The following is a 25,434-nucleotide window of genomic DNA, read 5'->3' as shown; positions in this document are numbered from 1 at the left end:
CACTTTCAAAGACCACAACAATGTATCTATCAACTCTGCTAGAAAAATGATAGGATGGATACCTTCACAACTGGGGATACCAAGCCGAAGATGATTCTCTTCAAATCGCTTGTTCTATCTAGGCTAGAATATTGCTGTACACTGATGGCCCTTTTCAAGGCAGGTGAAATTGCTGTCTTGGAGAATGTACAGAGTACCTTCAGGACACACATAAGTACGATCGAGCACCTAAATTACTGGGAATGGTTGAAGTCCCTTGATTTGTATTCTCTGGAATGCAGGCGAGAAAGATACATGATAATATTTTCCAATATTCTCTTGGAAAAATCCTACAGGGATTAATACCAAATTTGCACACAAAAATCACTCCCTACGAAAGCAGAAGACTCGGCAAATGTAGCATCCCCCTCAGTGAAAAGCAGGGGCGCCACGAGTATGCTAAAAGACAACACAAGAAGTGTCAGGGGCCTATGACTGTTTGATTTCCTCCCAGCATACAGAAGGGGGATTACTAATAGACCCCTAGCTGTGTTCAAGAAGGCGTTGGAGAGGCACCTAGTGAGTACCTGATCAGCCAGGCTGTGGTTCGTACGTCGGTTTACTTGCGGTCAGTAGTAACAGCTTGGTTGAGCATGTCCTGATCCATCGCGAGGCCTGGTCACAAACCAGGTCGCGGAACTGTTGATCTTGGAAACCCTCTCCAGGAATACACACATAAAAATTGAACATAGGAAAAGTGTTGCAGATGGTAAACAGTGAGTTAACTGGATTTCGTAGGTTGCCAAAAGTATGAAAATGCATACTGTTTTATTTTTATTTTTTAAATTCTAAAAAAAAAAATCAGAATTTTCAATAAAATCTAATATAATAAAATATTGTGAGTGATATTTTTGTCTCAATGTGTTATTCAAAAACATTGATTTATTGTATAATATCAGAAAGAATGATTCTTCATTAAATAACAATTCTACACATGCAAATATCCGAATAATTTCCGAGAGAATTGTGGATGAAGAAATAATGTGTTTTGTGACTTCAAATAGCTATAATTTTTTCTTGTAACCAACCAATTTTGCTTTGAAAGGTTGCATTAATAATGAATTTTAAACATGAAAAAAAAATTAAGAAAAACGTTAAACGTAAAATATAGTAATATTTTTGGCGCAAAATTGTGTCACGGCGAAATTCTTAATTTTCGATAACTCGGAAATTACCAAAATATTCCTTGAATTATGCTCTATTTAAAGGAAAAATAATAACAATACAATTTTTGTTTCACTCAGGAGTGGGTCTCCTCCATGGGCAGATGGGAGACGGGGAAGAGAAGACTAAGGACAAGACTCATCCCTCCCAGGCTGGAATGGAAGGGGGGTGGGGAATGTCCTTGAAATGGCTGGCTTTCAAATGAGATGAGGCAGGATAAAAAATTTAACGGTGTTGAAACATTAAGTCTGTGGAAATATGTTCCCGACAAGGAAGACTCTCGTAAGCAATAAGGGCACCGTACCCAGACATCCTTCTCCGCGGAGGTTGTTGAAATTATATCGGACGCTGTCCGCAAAAATACACTGGGTACGCTTTGTGAATTTTGAGATTATTCGTTCCTAATTTTTGTATGTGACTTAACGAGTCATATTGGATGTGAAGCCACAATCACAAACATCTATACATATTGTGCAAATCCTGGAGATTTCTCTCATCTTTATAAGCCTCTACGATGGTTATTGCTTGTTGTGCTGTTGAATGTAGTAATCGACAGAATGACCAGTTAAGTGTAACATTCTACAGGATTCGCAAGGATGTTGAAAGACAAAAACTAAGAATTTTTTCTGTGAGGCGGAAACACTTGGCGTTTACAGAAACATGACATTCAGGGAGGGTGCGGGATGCTGGTAAAAGGCTCCTGATCCAAAGATTAGGTACTATGTGGCTTACAAAGTACGTTACAATTTATTCGGCGTATGTCCCCCTCAAGGAAGGTTCCTTGATGTTGGTGAGGGGCTCTTGATTTAGGGAATTGGATCTGTGCTCCAGTTCCCCGAATTAAGCCTGAATGCCTTCCACATCCCCCCCAGGCGCTGTATAATCCTCCGGGTTTAGCGCTTCCCCTTGATTAACATAATAATAACATCGGCATATGTCATACTCCCATATAGGCTGCCTCCCAACCAGCGAACCGGTACTAAGGGTTTAACAATTATTAGGGTACCCATCGTTAAATCAGTACCTTGGTTCATTGACCAATCACAGGCGAGCCCACCAAATGCTGAAGCAATGTGGTTCACTTGCGGTCAGCATTTGCCAGATTTGCCAACCTGCTGGTTGAGTACGGTGCTCTCTGGCTTCTGCTTTTGCCATCTGTCACCGTCGTGTACACTTATTATTCCGTCTGTACACAGTGTACATATTTGTATATAGTGGGTGAAGGTAAAATATGCATTGTAGTCTATCTTCTGAGTTTGTTTTGCTCCAAATCCCATTACGACCAGGTTCCAGGCCATTCATTACCTGTGTTCATAATATACTACCTTTTCCTCGGACCAAGCCTGATGACCAGCATCAAGGCATAGCTTATCAATAAAAGCTCGTGGGGGGTCACGTCTAGTATGGCTGTAATTGTAAATCAACTGACCTTAGTTATTGCAAAACTTGATCCAAGGAATTAGACTTGTCCTACCCTTCCTTGGACTAAGCCTCAACCCCTATGGATTACATAATAATAATTATATTATTATTGTTAATAATAATATAGGCGGCGCCCGGATATTATTATTGTTAATAATAATAATATAGGAGAGGAGAGTTATTAAATGGAGAGTTAGAGGTATTGGGAAGATGGAGGGAATATTTTGAGGAATTGTTAAATGTTGATGAAGATAGGGAAGCTGTGATTTCGTGTATAGGACAAGGAGGAATAACATCTTGTAGGAGTGAGGAAGAGCCAGTTGTGAGTGTGGGGGAAGTTCGTGAGGCAGTAGGTAAAATGAAAGGGGGTAAGGCAGCCGGGATTGATGGGATAAAGATAGAAATGTTAAAAGCAGGTGGGGATATAGTTTTGGAGTGGTTGGTGCAATTATTTAATAAATGTATGGAAGAGGGTAAGGTATAGGCCTAGGGATTGGCAGAGAGCATGCATAGTTCCTTTGTATAAAGGCAAAGGGGATAAAAGAGAGTGCAAAAATTATAGGGGGATAAGTCTGCTGAGTATACCTGGTAAAGTGTATGGTAGAGTTATTATTGAAAGAATTAAGAGTAAGACAGAGAATAGGATAGCAGATGAACAAGGAGGCTTTAGGAAAGGTAGGGGTGTGTGGACCAGGTGTTTACAGTGAAACATATAAGTGAACAGTATTTAGATAAGGCTAAAGAGGTCTTTGTGGCATTTATGGATTTGGAAAAGGCGTATGACAGGGTGGATAGGGGGGCAATGTGGCAGATGTTGCAAGTGTATGGTGTAGGAGGTTGGTTACTGAAAGCAGTGAAGAGTTTTTACGAGGATAGCTCACTGAGGCTCAAGTTAGAGTATGTAGGAAAGAGGGAAATTATTTCCCAGTAAAAGTAGGCCTTAGACAAGGATGTGTGATGTCACCGTGGTTGTTTAATATATTTATAGATGGGGTTGTAAGAGAAGTAAATGCGAGGGTCTTGGCAAGAGGCGTGGAGTTAAAAGATAAAGAATCACACACAAAGTGGGAGTTGTCACAGCTGCTCTTTGCTGATGACACTGTGCTCTTGGGAGATTCTGAAGAGAAGTTGCAGAGATTGGTGGATGAATTTGGTAGGGTGTGCAAAAGAAGAAAATAAAGGTGAATACAGGAAAGAGTAAGGTTATGAGGATAACAAAAAGATTAGGTGATGAAAGATTGAATATCAGATTGGAGGGAGAGAGTATGGAGGAGGTGAATGTATTCAGATATTTGGGAGTGGACGTGTCAGCGGATGGGTCTATGAAAGATTAGGTGAATCATAGAATTGATGAGGGGAAAAGAGTGAGTAGTGCACTTAGGAGTCTGTGGAGACAAAGAACTTTGTCCTTGGAGGCAAAGAGGGGAATGTATGAGAGTATAGTTTTACCAACGCTCTTATATGGATGTGAAGCATGGGTAATGAATGCTGCAGCGAGGAGAAGGCTGGAGGCAGTGGAGATGTCATGTCTGAGGGCAATGTGTGGTGTGAATATAATGCAGAGAATTCGTAGTTTGGAAGTTAGGAGGAGGTGCGGGATTACCAAAACTGTTGTCCAGAGGGCTGATGAAGGGTTGTTGAGGTGGTTCGGACATGTAGAGAGAATGGAGCGAAACAGAATGACTTCAAGAGTGTATCAGTCTGTAGTGGAAGGAAGGCGGGGTAGGGGTCGGCCTAGGAAAGGTTGGAGAGAGGGGGTAAAGGAGGTTTTGTGTGCGAGGGGCTTGGACTTCCAGCAGGCATGCGTGAGCGTGTTTGATAGGAGTGAATGGAGACAAATGGTTTTTAATACTTGACGTGCTGTTGGAGTGTGAGCAAAGTAACATTTATGAAGGGGTTCAGGGAAACCGGCAGGCCGGACTTGAGTCCTGGAGATGGGAAGTACAGTGCCTGCACTCTGAAGGAGGGGTGTTAATGTTGCAGTTTTAAAAACTGAAGTGTGAAGCACCCTTCTGGCAAGACAGTGATGGAGTGAATGATGGTGAAAGTTTTTCTTTTTCGGGCCACCCTGCCTTGGTGGGAATCGGCCAGTGTGATAATAAAAAAAATAAAATAATATAGGCGGCGCCCGGATATTATTATTGTTAATAATAATATAGGCGGCGCCCGGATATAACAACACACCCTTCCCTATGTTGTACGTCGATAAGATGAGAGGTTCCAACATTGCATATATATATATCTCTTAAAATAAAATAAGTATAAAGGACGCTTATTAATGTATTTAGAGTGAATGTACAATGAGGCTAAAGTATGCAGAGGTTCGCTATAAATGCGTAGGCTATCATCCTCAAGGTCGAATGTGTGCTGTGTAAAAAAAAAAAATTGCTGACGTCCAAGTCTTTAACTGTGCTGGGATATTATAGTTATATTTGCTTGATTTATTTTTTCGGCTTAGTGTCATGTATAGTTATAACAGTACTAAGTAATTTATATTCAGTGTATTCACTATCGACTTGATAATGGTTCGTGTGTATTGTCAATTGTTGCAGCCACGACTTGTATTTCTTTAATTTCTACTCATTTGTACTATATATAAAACAATAAGTGTTTATAGATAATAAAACTGACATAATAATACCTAATCAAATATATCCCGACAATTCCCCCAAAAAGTATGTATCTACAAGAGTACCTTGTGGGTACATGTACACATTCGCATATGTATAAATATTTAGTTTAACTTTCACGGGTAATATTCAAAGATATCTTTTAACACTTATTAAGAATTTAATATTTCCCTACATATGTTGTATCATATTTAAAATATCTTAATAATCTTATACGTAAGCCACGTTTAAAGCATGTGTACTTTATTCTGAGACTCTTTGGTACATTCTGTCCTGCAAAAAAGGCATAGACAGAACTACTTTAATTCAAATCACAGACGTAATTATATTGTATATTAGATTACGGTATTGCAAATAAAAACTTGGACAAGTTCATCATTGCATATTGCCTCGTTGTGTCGCAGCATTTATATTAATAATTAATCTATCTGTAGATTCACCGGCAAGGTGCTCAGTAGTTATAGCCTGGAAGTGGTCAAATCCACTACTGGCTTTTCCTGTACCGAACCTGTTCTATATAGCTTCATAAAAATTTTGATTGCTGCATTTTCAGTCCCCATTGGCGACGCCACTGTCTTCTTGTATCACATTGATCTTTGTTTCTGAGCCTTTCAAAACTGAATGCAAGACAGTCTCGACACAGGTTGTTGGCATCTTAACAGACATGATTTAATGTTATTAGCGTAATTTGTGAATTGTTCCACACGGTATCTGGCATTTATTTTCCATTTTGCAATTCATTCTTTCATAATTTTTTTGTAATACTAGTTTACCTCTGCATCTGATTAAGTTTTCTGCAGTGGTCAGTTTTTTTTTTACCAGCTTTATTGGTGCCATGCTATCCAAAACGTTAGTAATTTTTTTCGATGAATTTGTAACATTTCAAATAATTTTAGATTAGCTAACTTTTTGATATTAAAACTGTCTATCAAAATTACTTTTATAAGTTTCCTTGATATGACTAAGATTTTTATTATTCACGGGGAACATTGGTAAGACTCATTCAGTGCCCGGGCAATGTGAGGTAATCATACTTAATCCAAGGAAATACTATATGGTAACTAATTCTTAGACTCAAAAGCCCGTCACCAGCATGAAGGCACTTCCCTCGAAGGGATAACTAAGAATAAAAACAGGCGATTAATGTACCTAGCAGCCAGTGTTGTGCTCACCATCAGTATTATTTGAGATGTATAAAAACTGGCTAATCTGTGATGAGAATATTAATGGATATATTACTATATTTAACCGAGTCCAGTAGGTATCTCCATGCTAAAATTATCTTGTACTGTATCAGTATGCATACAGGATATATATATCGACAGGTGTATTTCTCTTACAGTATAAAGTTTATTTCAATTTCTACTTCAGGGATTAAAGTTTTCTTGTCTGGTGGAGAAAAGGTTACGCGCAGCGTTAATAACCCGAGTGTAGTTGTATAGGTTTTGAACCCCATTAACCAACCAACGAAACCTGTTTGATAAGATGTAATTTACTCAGGTGAAATTAGATGTCGATAATTGCACTGAATTTTTCGCTTAAATGGAAATAAGTACAAATTGTGGTGTTTAAAGAAATGTAACCACATTAAGATCGTCTTCAATTTAAGCTTGCCTTCTCTTTCTCTTCTCTCTTTCTCACAGTCACACATCCTTGTCACGTTTTAGGTGTAACGTGTTCATTAATTACCAGCATCACACGGCCTCTCCTCTCCAACAGGAGTAACTAGTGAGGACGGGACAATTCCTTGCTCCTGGACCACAGCTCCGCGTATGTTTATTTAGGTATGGGTCCACGTAAGAACAATTATCATACATAGTAACATATGTGTAAATTACCTAGGATAACCCACAAGTCTGACAGCGACTTATTTTTGTCAGCTACACACTGGCAGTTTTTTAAGGTTTGTTTCAAAACCTTTGATAGAGATTACATTTTGCGATTATATGGTTTTAGAATATCGGTAAAGCCTATATTAGAATCTGAAATATATGGTGTGACAAGCGACAGCGTAGTTTCCACTTACACTTGTGCTTCCTCCTGCACCGACAAAAAGTTTTAAGATTTGCAAAGACTTAGGACGCTATTTAGTATTTTTGTCATTAAAACACTTTATTAAGTCATACACACTAACACAAGTTCGCAAAATACTATCCTCCGGTAGATCTCATGTTAATTTAGAAGTGCTAATCACCCATACTGGGTTTGCATTTTTTGTGAATAAAATAATCTCGGTAACTAGGATTTTTTTTTTTCGTGGAAACTTTCCAACATAGCAACTTTCTTAAAAGAGGATATTTTTACATGAGGCCTCTCTTATAAATATAAGAGGACTTACCTTGCTTCTCAGGTTTGAGGATGGAGAAGTCCTTATTAAGTGAAATGAAAGAGTGCGTCCGTGATGGGTATAACTCCACGGGAAGGTACGTCACAGAGTTGCCAACCGACATGGTCCTCCGGGTGCTGCACAGGCAGGTTCTGCTCTCCACTGGTGCTGCTGACCACCTAGCAGACCAGCACTCCACTGATTACATACTCAACCTCCTGCCGCAGGGAAACACTCCTTATTCTGCAGCAGACAAGGGGACACTCCTGATTCTGCAACAGACGAGGGGACACTCCTGGTTCTGCAGCAGACGAGGGGACACTCCTGATTCTGCAGCAGACGAGGGGACACTCCTGATTCTGCAGCAGACGAGGGGACACTCCTGATTCTGCAGCAGGCGAGGGGACACTCCTGATTCTGCAGCAGGCGAGGGGATATTCTTGATCCTACAGCAGAGGGGACGCTCCTGATTCTGCAGCAGACGAGGGGACACTCCTGATTCTGCAGCAGACGAGGGGACACTCCTGATTCTGCAGCAGACGAGGGGACACTCCTGATTTAGCAGCAGGCGAGGGGTTATTCTTGATCCTACAGCAGACGAGGGGACGCTCCTGATTCTCCAGCAGACGTGAAACACCACAGGTCTTACGGCAGATCAGCCCTGTAGATCATGTAACAAGAGAGTGCATTACCTAGTTGACTCAGCAGCATTAACTCCAGGTGCTGTAGTATATAATTACTAAACTTCGGGTACTCCGGATCTTGTATTAGACGACTAGTGTACTACATGTACTCCAGGCGGCGTCAAAGCAGATGGATATTATATTGTAGGTACTCCCGGCGTTGCAGCAAGTGAACACTGTACAACATGTGTTCCCGGCGTCGCAACAGGTTGGACGTACACTTTGTATCACGTTTGATGTGTTCGAGAGTAAAGAATGTGCCACAGGTCGTCTCTGACCGGATGACTTCCAAAATACATTGCCCCTGGAGTCAGGGCAATACGCATCCTCCTTGGGAACACTACACACACTGCAGTAGGTAGAGATGAGTGTGAGTGCGTGTAGGCGCGAGACGATGTAGCCAGATAAAGCGGCCTTCACCTACGTCACACGAGACACTGTTCGCCCGCTGCAACAACAAACCTGCTCTCCAAAATATTTCGCTCGTTTTCTTTGAAGCGTCGGCAACAGGAAGAACTACGCCATACTACCATACGCATGCCAGCTGTTGCTTCTCGCCACGCCCTCGCCAAAGGGTCAACGCTACCACTGAATAAGTCATCATATGACAGAGAGTTGAGTCAGGAATTTTTTTCCTGATGCATGTAATAACAATAACAACAACTTGAGCAACCTCTCATTCCATCATAGGCACACTAACACGTAACTGGCTCTCGTGGCAACACGAAAACTTTTAGAGGCTTCATTCAATCACAGGTAACAGTGGGGTGGTGATAGTGGAATGGTAGCCCCCACCAGTGCCTGATTTACTTATGGGCTTGGCAGGCTGAAACCGAGGGGCCTCAAAATCTAGGAGGCCTAGGGCCAAGGTGTATATTTTTGTCACTGTCATAAGCCTTTCTTACACATGCTGTCATAACGCTCTGTAGTCTCTAAACAGCCCTCCAGTAACGTTCTTTGCACTCCATTTTAGAATAATACTGTCTTAAGCCAATAACTCGACACTAGCATTGATTTGTTTATTGATTTTGTCCTTCCGGGAAAGCAGTGAGATAGATAAGTTGACTGAGGCACTCAGTCATTTGTACTCTGATGTTAATGAGAAGGCTGATACCAGGCTTCAAGCTAACAATCTTTTGCAGATAATGGAAGAACTGGAATTTGTGTTTATGCTGCATTTTTGGACCCGTGTGCTGGGTCATTTTCAAAAGGTCAGCAAAGGTAATCAGGATTCAGAACTGTTATTGAGTACTTTTGCATGTTTGTATAGTTCACTTCAGGATTTTTAAATAAAAATTAGAGAAGATTTTGATGAGTTAGAGCAACAAGCAAAAGCCACCTTGCCAAATGTTAACTACAGAACTGCCACAAGGAGACAAAAAGTAAGGAAACGGCAAAGAAATACCGGAAGTACCCCTGGTCCTGATGCCTTAGATGAACTCTCTTCAAGAGAAAAGTTTAGGATAAAATCCTTTATTCCTATATAGATGCACTTGAAGCCAATTTAAGAAGCGCTACTGTGTACAGTGATGTTCCACAAATATTTTCCTTTCTTTCTAATCTGACAGCATCTAAGTAAGAAATTCAGCAATGTGTTGAACTGTTAATGGCAGCATACCCAGATGCTGACCTGTAACAGATGGACTTTTGCACTTTCACTTGTACGTGAGACAAAACCATAGGCCTACAGGAGCAGACATTGTATCATACAGACCTTTATCTAATTATATACAAGGAAAAAATTCAGATGGCCTTCCCTAATGTGGAAGCAATCTTGCGGCTATTTTTTACCTTAATTATCACTAACTGCTTGGGAGAGAGGTCTTTTTCAAGCCTCAAAATAATTAAAAAGTAATTAAAAGCCACAATGTTTCAAGAAAGGTTGTTCGCATGCATATATATATATATATATATATATATATATATATATATATATATATATCTGTGTGTGTGTGTGTGTGGGTGTGTGTGTGTGTGTGTGTGTGTGTGTGTGTGTGTGTGTGTGTGTGTGTGCATGCAAACAATCGCAGACGGGCGATCTTAACTATTCAGGACAAGCCACGGGGGTTGTCTGTTGGCGTTACATCTGGCTATTGCTATCCGCGTGAGTTCTCGTGTTTTTTCTGTGTTTCATGGTCTTGATATTTTTTTCAGGTTCAAAACAAATATGAATAATTGTTAAAGCACAGCCTAATCCATACGTTGTTTTAAAAACGAGTATAATGCGCCTCATTCAGCCAGGAGTGAACCATATAGTGGTCAGCGGGGAAGCGGAACCAGGAGCTGAGACTCGACCCCTGCAACCACAGTTAGGTGAGGTGAGTACCACGGGCTCAAGCTGTGACTTAAAGTCAAAGACAGCTATTTAAGCATTACTCTCAAACGAGGTTCGTTGATGCCGATGAGGAGCTCGTGATGTAACAAATTTGATCTTCCCTTTCCTAACCTGACAGCTTCCCATTTCCCCAGGTGTTGTGTGAAGACTGACGACCTAGTACGTCACTCAATATAATCATCATCATCATCATAATATGTAAGCGTTGACGCTTTTTAAGATTCTGTTAATGTGCCACTGCGTGAGCCATCATAAGATAAGACCCTCGTTACCTGAGACTGAGTGACAGTTTAGTTGGTTTAATATGTTTATTATGCACCCCATGCCCATCCTGTGAGCGGTAGTCAAAAGATTACAGAGGTACATAATGGGTCCAGGGACTGGGCCCCAAAGTTTTGATAGCTGAACAAGTTACAGAGGTAATGAACTCACAATTTACAAAGGTAATGAACTCACAATTTACAAAGGTAATGAACTCCAGGTAGGTCTGGTCACAATCATGACAAGTTACAAAGGTATTTACAGATTACAGAGGTACGTAATGGGTCCAGGGACTGGGCCCCCAAAGTTTTGATAGCTGAACTAGGTACAAAGGTAATGAACTCACAAGTTACAAAGGTAACGAGACTGAGTGACAGATTAACAGCAGCAACAACACGCACACCAAGTACAACTTTCCACAGCAACAACTGCGACTCTGGCTGGATGCCACGAGTGTGTGAGCGAAGGTGGCTACTTCTCTGGTCCACACTTGGGCCAGTTTCAGGTCCACCACTGCACATGGACCAGTATATGTGGCCCACAACCACACCTGGACCATGGTAACGTAGCAAGTTATTTCACTCAGTAGTCTGGACACTCGAGGCTTCATGCCTAGGACACTGACTCGGGTACATCCCATCACACCTCTTCCGGCGCTCTGTGACCCTTACTAGCTTAGCTTTCCCCCCATGATTATAATAATATATTCAGTGGTAAGGCAGACGTATAGATGATGCTGGGATATTTACACTTCATACGTTTCAAATTCAGAAAATGTTCTTGGTTATAACGACACCTTGAGCTGTGTGGACAAGTGCATTGAACAATTTTCTGATGGAGGAGTTGCTAGACGGCTTCCTCTATCAGATAATCATCATGTAGGTGCTACGATAACGTAGTGGGTACGGTAACGTAGTGGGTACGGTAACGTAGTGGGTACGATAACGTAGTGGGTACTGTAACGTAGTGGGTACGGTAACGTACTGGGTACTGTAACGTACTGGGTACTGTAACGTAGTGGGTACGGTAACGTACTGGGTACGGTAACATAGTGGGTACGGTAACGTAGAGGGTACGGTAACGTGGGTACTGTAACGTAGTGGGTAATGTAACGTGGTGGGTACTGTAACGTAGTAGATACTGTAACGTAGTGGTTACTGTAACGTAGTGGATACTGTAACGTAGTGGGTACTGTAACGTAGTGGGTACTGTAACGTGGTGGGCACTGTAACGTAGTGGTTACTGTAACGTAGTAGGTACTGTAATGTAATGGGTACTGTAATGTAGCGGGTATTGTAACGTAGTGGGTACTGTAACGTAGTGGGTACGGTAATGCAGTGGGTTCTGTAACGTAGTGGGTACTGTAACGTAGTGGGTACTGTAACGCAGTGGGCACGGTAACGTAGGGGTACTGTAACGTAGTGGATACGGTAACGTAGTGGGCACGGTAACGTAGTGGGTACTGTAACGTAGTGGGTACTGTAACGTAGTGGGTACTGTAACGTAGTGGGTACGGTAACGTAGTGGGTACGGTAACGTAGTGGGTACTGTAACGTAGTGAGTACTGTAACGTAGTGGGTACCGTAACGTAGTGGGTACTGTAACGTAGTGAGTACTGTAACGTAGTGGGTACTGTAACGTAGTGGGTACTGTAACGTAGTGGGTACTGTAACGTAGTGAGTACTGTAACGTAGTGGGTACTGTAACGTAGTGGGTACTGTAACGTAGTGGGTACTGTAACGTAGTGGGTACTGTAACGTAGTGAGTACTGTAACGTAGTGGGTACTGTAACGTAGTGGGTACTGTAACGTAGTGGGCACGGTAACGTAGTGGGTACTGTAACGTAGTGGGTACGGTAACGTAGTGGGCACGGTAACGTAGTGGGTACTGTAACGTAGTGAGTACTGTAACGTAGTGGGTACTGTAACGTAGTGGTTAATGTAACGTAGTGGGTACGGTAACGTAGTGGGTTCTGTAACAGTGGGTACTGTAATGTAGTAGGTGCTGTAACGTAGTGGGCACGGTAACGTAGTGGGTATTGTAACGTAGTGGGTATTGTAAAGCAGTGGGTAATGTAACGTAGTGGGTATTGTAACGTAGTGGGTATTGTAACGGAGTGGGCACTGTAACGTAGTGGGTATTGTAACGTAGTGGGTATTGTAACGTAGTGGGTACTGTAATGTAGTGGGTACTGTAACGTAGTGGGTATTGTAACGTAGTGGGTACTGTAACGTAGTGGGTTCCGTAATGTAGTGTGTACTGTAACGTAGTATGTACTGTAATGTAGTGAGTATTGTAACGTAGTGGGTATTGTAACGTAGTGGGTACTGTGACGTTTTGGGTACTGTAATGTAGTGGGTACTGTAATGTAGTGGGTACTGTAACGTAGTGGGTACTGTAATGTAGTGGGTACTGTACCGTAGTGAGTACTGTAGCGTAGTGAGTACTGTAGCGTAGTGAGTACTGTAACGTAGCGAGTACTGTAACGTAGTGAGTACTGTAACGTAGTGAGAACTGTAACGTAGTGAGTACTGTAACGTAGTGGGTACTGTAACGTAGTGGGTACTGTAACGTAGTGGGTACTGTAACGTAGTGGGTACTGTAATGTAGTGGGTACTGTACTGTAGTGAGTACTGTACCGTAGTGAGTACTGTAACGTAGTGAGTACTGTAACGTAGTGAGTACTGTAGCGTAGTGAGTACTGTAACGTAGCGAGTACTGTAACGTAGTGAGTACTGTAACGTAGTGAGTACTGTAACGTAGTGGGTACTGTAACGTAGTGGGTACTGTAACGTAGTGGGTACTGTAACGTAGTGGGTACTGTAAGGTAGTGAGTACTGTAACGTAGCGAGTACTGTAACGTAGTGAGTACTGTAACGTAGTGAGAACTGTAACGTAGTGAGTACTGTAACGTAGTGGGTACTGTAACGTAGTGGGTACTGTAACGTAGTGGGTACTGTAACGTAGTGAGTACTGTAACGTAGTGAGTACTGTAACGTAGTGAGTACTGTAGCGTAGTGAGTACTGTAACGTAGCGAGTACTGTAACGTAGTGAGTACTGTAACGTAGTGAGTACTGTAACGTAGTGGGTACTGTAACGTAGTGGGTACTGTAACGTAGTGGGTACTGTAACGTAGTGGGTACTGTAAGGTAGTGAGTACTGTAACGTAGTGAGTACTGCAACGTAGTGGGTACTGTAACGTAGTGGGTACTGTAACGTAGTGGGTACTGCACCGTAGTGGGTACTGTAACCTAGTGGGTACTGTAACGTAGTGAGTACTGTAACGTAGTGGGTACTGTAACGTAGTGGGTATTGTAATGTATTGAGTACTGTAACGTAGTGGGTACTGTAACGTAGTGGGTACTGTAACGTAGTGGGTACTGTAACGTAGTGGGTACTGTAACGTACTGAGTACTGTAACGTAGTGAGTACTGTAACGTAGGGAGCACAGTAACGTAGTGAGTACTGTAACGTAGTGAGTAGTGTAACGTAGTGGGTACTGTAACGTAGTGGGTACTGTAACGTAGTGGGTACTGTAACGTAGTGGGTACTGTAATGTAGTGGGTACTGTAACGTAGTGGGTACTGTAACGTAGTGAGTACTGTAATGTAATGGGTACTGTAACGTAGTGGGTACTGTAACGTAGTGGGTACTGTAACGTATTGGGTACTGTAACATAGTGGGTACTGTAATGTAGTGGGTACTGTAACGTAGTGGGTACTGTAACGTAGTGGGTACTGTAACGTTGTGGGTACTGTAACGTAGTGGGTACTGTAACGTAGTGGGTACTGTAACGTAGTGGATACTGTAACATAGTGGGTACTGTAATGTAGTGGGTACTGTAACGTTGTGGGTACTGTAACGTAGTGGGTACTGTAACGTAGTGGGTACTGTAACATAGTGGGTACTGTAATGTAGTGGGTACTGTAATGTAGTGGGTACTGTAACGTAGTGGATACTGTAACGTAGTGGGTACTGTAACGTAGTGAGTACTTTAACGTAGTGGGTACTGTAACGTAGTGAGTACTGTAACGTAGTGGTTACTGTAACGTAGTGGGTACGGTAACGTAGTGGGTTCTGTAACAGTGGGTACTGTAATGTAGTAGGTGCTGTAACGTAGTGGGCACGGTAACGTAGTGGGTATTGTAAAGTAGTGGGTATTGTAAAGCAGTGGGTAATGTAACGTAGTGGGTATTGTAACGTAGTGGGTATTGTAACGTAGTGGGTAGTGTAACGTAGTGGGTATTGTAACGTAGTGGGTATTGTAACGTAATGGGTACTGTAATGTAGTGGGTACTGTAACGTAGTGGGTATTGTAACGTAGTGGGTACTGTAACGTAGTGGGTACTGTGACGTTTTGGGTACTGTAATGTAGTGGGTACCGTAACGTAGTGGGTATTGTAACGTAGTGAGTACTGTAATGTAGTGGGTACTGTAACGTAGTGAGTACTGTAACGTAGTGAGTACTGTAATGTAGTGGGTACTGTAACGTAGTGGGTACTGTAATGTAGTGGGTATTGTACCGTAGTGAGTACTGTAGCGTAGTGAGTACTGTAGCGTTGTGAGTACTGTAACGTAGTGAGTACTGTAACGTAGCGAGTACTGTAACGTAGTGAGTACTGTAACGTAGTGAGTTCTGTAACGTAGTGGGTACTGTAACGTAGTGGGTACTGTAACGTAGTGGGTACTGTAACGTAGTGATTACTGTAACGTAGTGGGTACTGTAATGTAGTGGGTACTGTACCGTAGTGAGTACTGTAGCGTAGTGAGTACTGTACCGTAGTGAGTACTGTAGCGTAGTGAGCACTCTACCGTAGTGAGTACTGTACCGTAGTGAGTACTGTACCGTAGTGAGTACTGTAGCGTAGTGAGTACTGTAACGTAGCGAGTACTGTAACGTAGTGAGTACTGTAACGTAGTGAGAACTGTAACGTAGTGAATACTGTAACGTAGTGGGTACTGTAACGTAGTGGGTACTGTAACGTAGTGGGTACTGTAACGTAGTGAGCACTGTAACTTAGTGAGTACTGTAACGTAGTGAGTACTGTAGCGTAGTGAGTACTGTAACGTAGCGAGTACTGTAACGTAGTGAGTACTGTAACGTAGTGAGTACTGTAACGTAGTGGGTACTGTAACGTAGTGGGTACTGTAACGTAGTGGGTACTGTAACGTAGTGGGTACTGTAAGGTAGTGAGTACTGTAACGTAGTGAGTACTGCAACGTAGTGGGTACTGTAACGTAGTGGGTACTGTAAAGTTGTGGGTACTGTAACGTAGTGGGTACTGTGACGTAGTGGGTACTGTAACGTAGTGGGTACTGCACCGTAGTGGGTACTGTAACGTAGTGGGTACTGTAACGTAGTGAGTACTGTAACGTAGTGGGTACTGTAACATAGTGGGTACTGTAACGTAGTGGGTATTGTAATGTAGTGGGTACTGTAACGTAGTGGGTACTGTAACGTAGTGGGTACTGCAACGTAGTGGGTACTGTAACGTAGTGGGTACTGTAACGTAGTGGGTACTGTAACGTAGTGGGTACTGTAATGTAGTGGATACTTTAACGTAGTGGGTACTGTAACGTAGCGAGTACTGTAATGTAATGGGTACTGTAACGTAGTGGGTACTGTAACGTAGTGAGTACTGTAACATAGTGGGTACTGTAACATAGTGGGTACTGTAATGTAGTGGGTACTGTAACGTAGTGGATACTGTAACGTAGTGGGTACTGTAACGTAGTGGGTACTGTAACGTAGTGGGTACTGTAACGTAGTGGGTACTGTAACGTAGTGGGTACTGTAACGTAGTGGGTACTGTAACGTAGTGAGTACTGTAACGTAGTGGGTACTGTAACGTAGTGAGTACTGTAACGTAGTGAGTACTGTAACGTAGTGGGTACTGTAACGTAGTGGGTACTGTAACGTAGTGGGTACTGTAACGTAGTGGGTACTGTAACGTAGTGAGTACTGTAACGTAGTGGGTACTGTAACGTAGTGGGTACTATAACGTAGTGAGTACTGTAACGTAGTGGGTACTGTAACGTAGTGGGTACTGTAACGTAGTAGGTACTGTAACGTAGTGAGTACTGTAACGTAGTGGGTACTGTAACGCAGTGAGTACTGTAACGCAGTGAGTACTGTAACGTAGTGGGTACTGTAACGTAGTGGGTACTGTAACGCAGTGAGTACTGTAACGTAGTGAGTACTGTAACGTAGTGGGTACTGTAACGCAGTGAGTACTGTAACGTAGTGGGTACTGTAACGTAGTGGGTACTGTAACGTAGTGGGTACTGTAACGCAGTGAGTACTGTAACGTAGTGAGTACTGTAACGTAGTGGGTACTGTAACGCAGTGAGTACTGTAACGTAGTGGGTACTGTAACGCAGTGAGTACTGTAACGTAGTGGGTACTGTAACGTAGTGGATACTACTTTAAGATCGGATCCGGTGGAACCTGGCTAGTTGTATTCTTGTTGTTATACAACATCATTGACGCAGATACTGACGTCAAGCTATATTTTTTTGCACTAATCTTTCTGGGGGTCATCGTGAACTGTATAAGCCGGCAAGTCTAGTTACAGAATTTATAAAAATTAAAATATATAAGGTGTGGATCCATGCCTATGGATATATAAGGTGTGGACCCATGCCTACCAAGGCATCGTGATGACTGATCACGTTAAAACTACTAATTATACTGTTTCCAGCGTTATATTCGACTAATGAAACCTGTTGTGCAAGCGACACGTTTCGGCAAAATGATACCCAAGTGGGAGCAAGAATGATAGGAGGGCATTTGTGGCCACAGTGGTGCCTGTGCTAACCTTCCTATGGTGTAGAAATGTACCTAGTTGGATGAATCTTATTGTGGCTAGCTGGTGCAGTGGCTAACGCGACGGTCTGGAGTTTTGAGACTGATCGCGGGTTCTATCCCCACCCGTGGTATGGTTTGTTTGCAATCGTGTCATTACGATTTCGTGAGTCAAGAATGTGGAAGCCAGAATGAGGTAACAAGAATGTTATATTCTTCATCTATATGTTGTATTTTAAGGCGTCCCTCTGGAATTCTTAGATGAATTATTACTGTGTAATCATGGAGCGTTAAATCCGTTTGGTTCAAGGGCTGGGGGATGGGAGGTGACAGGTTTGAAGAGGAAGAGGAGGATAATTCCATTTCTTACATCTAGAGCCTATCACCGTCAAGGCATCCTCCTCCACCCACCCGTTCTTGCTGGAGCATCATGGAGGAAGCTCTGACGTCATGAGTGACCTTGAATCTACGACAACATCCTCAGGCGTAAAAAACTATTGTATGTAGTTTAGTGAGGGTGTTCATAACTACATGAGAGACCAACCTTATTTTCTTACAAGGTTGGTTGGTTAGTGGGGCTTAAGCCTGTGGGAAATTACCTGCAGGAGGTTTACAGGGTATTACCTGAATTATTACCTGCAAGTAATTTGGGTAAGGTAAGTGGGACTTAGTCACAGTAGGTCGCCAGTGTCACTCCCTCGATGCCCACTCCCTACCACTCCCACAAAAAAAGCTAGACCTAACATTATATTAATCACTACAGTATTAAAACCAACTACTCTGGTAAATTAAAGTTGTGTGGACTGTATATGATTAGGCTTACTGGGTACACATTATAATTATTGTACATAAAATAGTGTTATTAGAAAGGAAATTAGTATTACCACTTACCATTTAATCACTGGATCATAATTATTATTTTTTTTGGAAACACACATTAACGCTGCCACTTCAGCTAGAATTTACGATGGCCAATGCAAAACTACTGTACGTTATGGGTAAGCGTCACTTAGATAAGGTATGCCCTGGCAGAATTGGTGTCCTCAGCAATTTCTAAATTACGGATTGAGGCTGATATACACCAACTGACATTCGAGAACGCCTGATTACATTGCACAATTCAGTCCAGTGTTCACACATTAAATTCATTATGGCGCCTCTCACGGCTACCTGGAGGTTATTCCGAGGATCACCGCCCCCGCCGCCAGGTCCATGACCAGGCCTCCCGATGGATCAGGGCCTGATCAACTAGGCTGTTACTGCTGGCCGCACCCAGTCCAACGTACGAGCCACAGCCCGGCTGATCCGGCACTGACTTTAGGTATCTGTCCAGCTCTCTCTTGAAGGCAGCCAGAGGTTTAATGGCAATTCCCCTAATGCTTAATGGGAGGCTGTTGAACAGTCTTGGGCCCCGGACACTTATGGTGTTTTCCCTTAGTGCGTCACTCTCCCTTCATTTAAAATTTCTCGATGGATCCAAATAGCATCACATTTTAATACGCAGTTATTATATTGTTCATTTATACGTTCTACATTTAGAAAAATTATGTAAAAATATTCCACAAAGCAGGTTATATGCAGCATGAGGAGGCTGCATATAACTTGCTCACCACCAATGAAGAATGCGTTAATTCCTAAATTAGGAATTTAAGTAAATTCTCAGTGTACATATACTGAGGGGATATACACTTCTTGGTGTATATATTCTGTGCATTTTTCTTTCCGTTTTCTATAAACTTACAGATACTATTTACTTTAGGTTAGGTTAAGGAAGCCTATAACAACCTGTTGTCAATTTAACTACAAAGAAATGTGTTAAAATTTTTCACAATTAGGAGTGTGTTTATTGGGTGGGAGGGAAGAGCAAATCTTCAGATGACGAAAATGTTATAACGGTTGTAAATGAGAGACACCACAACAAGGGGGACGTGGAATCTAACATTAAATGAGAGGCACTATAACAAGGGAACATTCCGTAGATGGAATCTGAACATTGAGGTGAGCCACAGGGTTGTTGCTCTTAGTGTCCCACGTCTTATACATAGGTACCTAATATCGCGGATTTTTTTTTATGGGCCATTATGAAATTGCAATTTTTACAGTTTAAGCTGCTCGTTCAAACATTAGTTAAGAGCATGTCACGTCACCCCTGAGAACATAGAAAAGTTCCAATCATTTTCTTGGGTTTTCAAGAACAAATGCGACTTTTATAACTCAGCCAGGAGTGAGCTAATAATAATATAACACACACTAGGAAGTAGAACCCAGCATCAGTGTATCCTAGATAAAATACTGCACAACCAGCATCAGTGTATCCTAGATAAAATACTGCACAACCAGCATCAGTGTATCCTAGATAAAATACTGCACAACCAGCATCAGTGTATCCTAGATAAAATACTGCACAACCAGCATCAGTGTATCCTAGATAAAATACTGCACAACCAGCATCAGTGTATCCTAGATAAAATACTGCACAACCAGCATCAGTGTATCCTAGATAAAATACTGCACAACCAGCATCAGTGTATCCTAGATAAAATACTGCACAACCAGCATCAGTGTATCCTAGATAAAATACCGCACAACCAGCATCAGTGTATCCTAGATAAAATACTGCACAACCAGCATCAGTGTATCCTAGATAAAATACTGCACAACCAGCATCAGTGTATCCTAGATAAAATACTGCACAACCAGCATCAGTGTATCCTAGATAAAATACTGCACAACCAGCATCAGTGTATCCTAGATAAAATACTGCACAACCAGCATCAGTGTATCCTAGATAAAATACCGCACAACCAGCATCAGTGTATCCTAGATAAAATACTGCACAACCAGCATCAGTGTATTCTAGATAAAATACTGCACAACCAGCATCAGTGTATTCTAGATAAAATACTGCACAACCAGCATCAGTGTATTCTAGATAAAATACTGCACAACCAGCATCAGTGTATTCTAGATAAAATACTGCACAACCAGCATCAGTGTATTCTAGATAAAATACTGCACAACCAGCATCAGTGTATTCTAGATAAAATACTGCACAACCAGCATCAGTGTATTCTAGATAAAATACTGCACAACCAGCATCAGTGTATCCTAGATAAAATACTGCACAACCAGCATCAGTGTATTCTAGATAAAATACTGCACAACCAGCATCAGTGTATTCTAGATAAAATACTGCACAACCAGCATCAGTGTATCCTAGATAAAATACTGCACAACCAGCATCAGTGTATTCTAGATAAAATACTGCACAACCAGCATCAGTGTATCCTAGATAAAATACTGCACAACCAGCATCAGTGTATCCTAGATAAAATACTGCACAACCAGCATCAGTGTATCCTAGATAAAATACTGCACAACCAGCATCAGTGTATCCTAGATAAAATACTGCACAACCAGCATCAGTGTATCCTAGATAAAATACTGCACAACCAGCATCAGTGTATCCTAGATAAAATACTGCACAACCAGCATCAGTGTATCCTAGATAAAACACTGCACAACCAGCATCAGTGTATCCTAGATAAAATACTGCACAACCAGCATCAGTGTATTCTAGATAAAATACTGCACAACCAGCATCAGTGTATTCTAGATAAAATACCGCACAACCAGCATCAGTGTATCCTAGATAAAATACTGCACAACCAGCATCAGTGTATCCTAGATAAAATACTGCACAACCAGCATCAGTGTATTCTAGATAAAATACTGCACAACCAGCATCAGTGTATCCTAGATAAAATACTGCACAACCAGCATCAGTGTATCCTAGATAAAATACTGCACAACCAGCATCAGTGTATTCTAGATAAAATACTGCACAACCAGCATCAGTGTATTCTAGATAAAATACTGCACAACCAGCATCAGTGTATCCTAGATAAAATACTGCACAACCAGCATCAGTGTATCCTAGATAAAATACTGCACAACCAGCATCAGTGTATTCTAGATAAAATACTGCACAACCAGCATCAGTGTATTCTAGATAAAATACTGCACAACCAGCATCAGTGTATCCTAGATAAAATACCGCACAACCAGCATCAGTGTATCCTAGATAAAATACTGCACAACCAGCATCAGTGTATTCTAGATAAAATACTGCACAACCAGCATCAGTGTATTCTAGATAAAATACTGCACAACCAGCATCAGTGTATCCTAGATAAAATACTGCACAACCAGCATCAGTGTATTCTAGATAAAATACTGCACAACCAGCATCAGTGTATCCTAGATAAAATACTGCACAGCCAGCATCAGTGTATCCTAGATAAAATACTGCACAACCAGCATCAGTGTATCCTAGATAAAATACTGCACAACCAGCATCAGTGTATCTTAGTCAAGATACCGTGTGGCCAACATCAGACTATATTTAGTGACGCCACAAATCTGTAATATGTGACCGCCAGCAAGAGCTTCAGCTTGGACGAGGTGTTATACCAACTGTCCATGGTAACCTAGCAGTAAATGTGTACGTGGGTGTTAGTAGATTTTTGTGGGTAAAACTTAACTTACAGAAAAGATGAGGTAAAATGAGAGCGGATGTCCCATACCGTGTCCAGAGATTGATTTTGAGAGCGGATGGTTCAATTTCGAAACCTCCTCCCCTCACACACACTGGACTTGAGACCTGATGGTTTTGTCCCGTGACCCACATACACTGGACGTAGGACCGGATGGCCTCATCCCGTGACCCACCGCACACTGAACTTGATCATAATGGCCCTGATAAGAGAGCGCTGCAGTGAGCACTACCAGCATTCATTCCCACAGCTGCCATCATTATCCTCTTATGCAAAATTGTAATCCATGAAAGCTGTCAGTCACTACTGCTGACACCTGCATGCTGCATCCTGGCAATGGAAAAGTACAAATGGATTTTAATCAAACAATCTTGGGATATAGTTAGGTTTATTAAGGTCGCTTTAACAAGGTGGAGGCCATGTCTGTGGGATTACCCATATAGTGACTGGCTCCACAGGACGGTAGGCACTACGCAACATGTAAGAGGAAAGGTACGAAGTACTAACGCATTGACAATACCTGGAGTTTACCTGGAGAGGGTTTCGGAGGTCAACGCCCCCGCGGCCCGGTCTGAGACCAGGCCTCATGGTGGATCAGGGTCTGATCAACCAGGCTGTTACTGCTGGCAGCACGCAAGCTGACGTACGAACCACAGCCCTAAACACACACACACACACACACACACACACACACACACACACACACACACACACACACACACACACACACACACACACACACACACACGCACGCACGCACGCACGTACGCGCGTATATATATATATATATATATATATATATATATATATATATATATATATATATATATATATATATATATATATATATATATATATATATATATATGATATACGAGGAAAGGCTAAAAGAAATTAATCTAAACACCCTAGAGGATAAAAGGACCAGAGGAAAATCTTAATATAAAATTACTCAAGCAGAATTAATACTACAGGCAGGGACAGGCTGTTGGAGGGGAGGGAAACAGGTACTTGGGGGTACAACTGGAAGCTAAATTCACATAGGGATGTCAGGAAGTATTTCTTCAGTTTCAGGGTGGTCGGGAAGTGGAATGACCTCCATGAAGAAAGGGGTGAAGATAGACTCCATGCATAGCTTTAAGAATAGGTACGGTAGAGCCCAGGAGGCTGAGTGAATCTGATAAGCGGAAAGCTGAGAGGCGGGGCTAGGAGATAAGACTCAACCCTTGCAACCACATACAGGTGATCACACCTATACTCGTGTATCAGTGCATATTTTCCATGTGTATTTTTGTGTGCGTATTTTGTGTCTGTATAGTTAGTTGTTTGTGTATCCATCACTTGTCAAGCACTTCATTGTCAGTATATAATAATAATAATAATAATAATAATAATAATAATTCTATAAGTACATGATTAAACTTATACAGTCCTAGCTGACATCAGTGACACACTATATAGAAAGCCCCTGGTTATGCAGAGTATTTCGGGCAATTCAGGTTAATTTTGTGCCCTAGGTACGACCCACAGCAGTCGGCTAATACCCAGGTATCTCCATACTGCTAGGTGAACAGGGACACTACCAGTTGTCTTAAGGAAACTCTCCCCAATGTTTCCACCCGTACCAGGAATCGAACCACAGACTCCAGTGTGTGAGCTGAGTGCGCTGCTAACCGAGCTTTGGGAGATTAGCAGATTAAGACACATATGCAGCAGTTGGGTATCTTGATTGATGAAAAGTTTGGCCTACACAGTGGGCGTCTTCAGTCAAATACAGAGGGAGCAGTATTAATGAAATAAAGATGATGTAATCGGTCCATCAAACTTAGAGAATAAGTATTTGAGATGGTCAGTCCCTCAGCCTAGAGAAGAGTTCAGCTCCATGGTGGTGGTCAGTCCCTCAGCCTGGAGAAGAGTTCAGCTCCATGGTGGTGGTCAGTCCCTCAGCCTGGAGAAGAGTTCAGCTCCATGGTGGTGGTCAGTCCCTCAGCCTGGAGAAGAGTTCAGCTCCATGGTGGTGGTCAGTCCCTCAGCCTGGAGAAGAGTTCAGCTCCATGGTGGTGGTCAGTCCCTCAGCCTGGAGAAGAGTTCAGCTCCATGGAGGTGGTCAGTCCCTCAGCCTGGAGAAGAGTTCAGCTCCATGGAGGTGGTCAGTCCCTCAGCCTGGAGAAGAGTTCAGCTCCATGGTGGTGGTCAGTCCCTCAGCCTGGGGAAGAGTTCAGCTCCATGGTGGTGGTCAGTCCCTCAGCCTGGGGAAGAGTTCAGTTCCATGGTGGTGGTCAGTCCCTCAGCCTGGAGAAGAGTTCAGCTCCATGGTGGTGGTCAGTCCCTCAGCCTGGGGAAGAGTTCAGTTCCATGGTGGTGGTCAGTCCCTCAGCCTGGAGAAGAGTTCAGCTCCATGGTGGTGGTCAGTCCCTCAGCCTGGGGAAGAGTTCAGTTCCATGGTGGTGGTCAGTCCCTCAGCCTGGAGAAGAGTTCAGCTCCATGGTGGTGGTCAGTCCCTCAGCCTGGGGAAGAGTTCAGTTCCATGGTGGTGGTCAGTCCCTCAGCCTGGAGAAGAGTTCAGTTCCATGGTGGTGGTCAGTCCCTCAGCCTGGAGAAGAGTTCAGTTCCATGGTGGTGGTCAGTCCCTCAGCCTGGGGAAGAGTTCAGTTCCATGGTGGTGGTCAGTCCCTCAGCCTGGGGAAGAGTTCAGTTCCATGGTGGTGGTCAGTCCCTCAGCCTGGAGAAGAGTTCAGTTCCATGGTGGTGGTCAGTCCCTCAGCCTGGAGAAGAGTTCAGTTCCATGGTGGTGGTCAGTCCCTCAGCCTGGAGAAGAGTTCAGTTCCATGGTGGTGGTCAGTCCCTCAGCCTGGAGAAGAGTTCAGCTCCATGGTGGTGGTCAGTCCCTCAGCCTGAAGAAGAGTTCCATGGGGCTGTATTATTCTCCACATTATCTACTGTTTACAACTAGAGTTATCTGATGCAGGCAAAACTATAGTTTTTCTTTTTTGAGCAAATTTTAGTGTAGAAATTATACAAGAAAATAAATAAATCCTGTTTTCCAGTCAAGTTGTTTATTTTAAGAATAAAAATAAGCACCCAGAGACGGCAGCAGCAGCAGCGGCGGCGGCGGCGGCGGCGGTGGCGGCGACGGCGGCGGCGGCGGCAGCAGCAGCAGCAGCAGACGGCAGCAGCAGCAGCAGCAGACGGCAGCAGCAGCAGCAGCAGCA

General features: G+C 42.6%; 1 protein-coding gene across 6 annotated transcripts in view; it reads right to left on the bottom strand.

The window, feature by feature from the left end:
* The window catches only part of LOC128688856 (uncharacterized), a 118,382-nt gene that overhangs the window by 28,875 nt on the left and 64,073 nt on the right, over nucleotides 1-25,434 (bottom strand). Inside the window, exon 2 of one of the 6 annotated variants that reach the window (XM_053776862.2) lies at nucleotides 22,215-22,552. The exons of 3 other annotated variants lie outside the window; for them this stretch is intronic. Coding sequence is in view for 1 of the 3 variants with exons in the window: in XM_053776857.2 (XP_053632832.2) it covers nucleotides 7,594-7,705 (112 nt within the window). In the remaining 2 variants the exon portion in view is untranslated. Of the gene's footprint in view, nucleotides 1-7,593; nucleotides 8,710-22,214; nucleotides 22,553-25,434 lie in introns of those variants that run through there. 2 more of the 6 variants (XM_053776861.2, XM_053776857.2) reach the window with 2 other exon arrangements.

The sequence above is a fragment of the Cherax quadricarinatus genome, chromosome 16, assembly GCF_038502225.1.
Source record: "Cherax quadricarinatus isolate ZL_2023a chromosome 16, ASM3850222v1, whole genome shotgun sequence".
Classification (NCBI taxonomy): Eukaryota; Metazoa; Arthropoda; class Malacostraca; order Decapoda; family Parastacidae; genus Cherax; species Cherax quadricarinatus.
The sequence above is the reverse complement of the archived record's forward strand: the minus strand, read 5'-3'. Positions and strand labels throughout refer to the sequence as shown.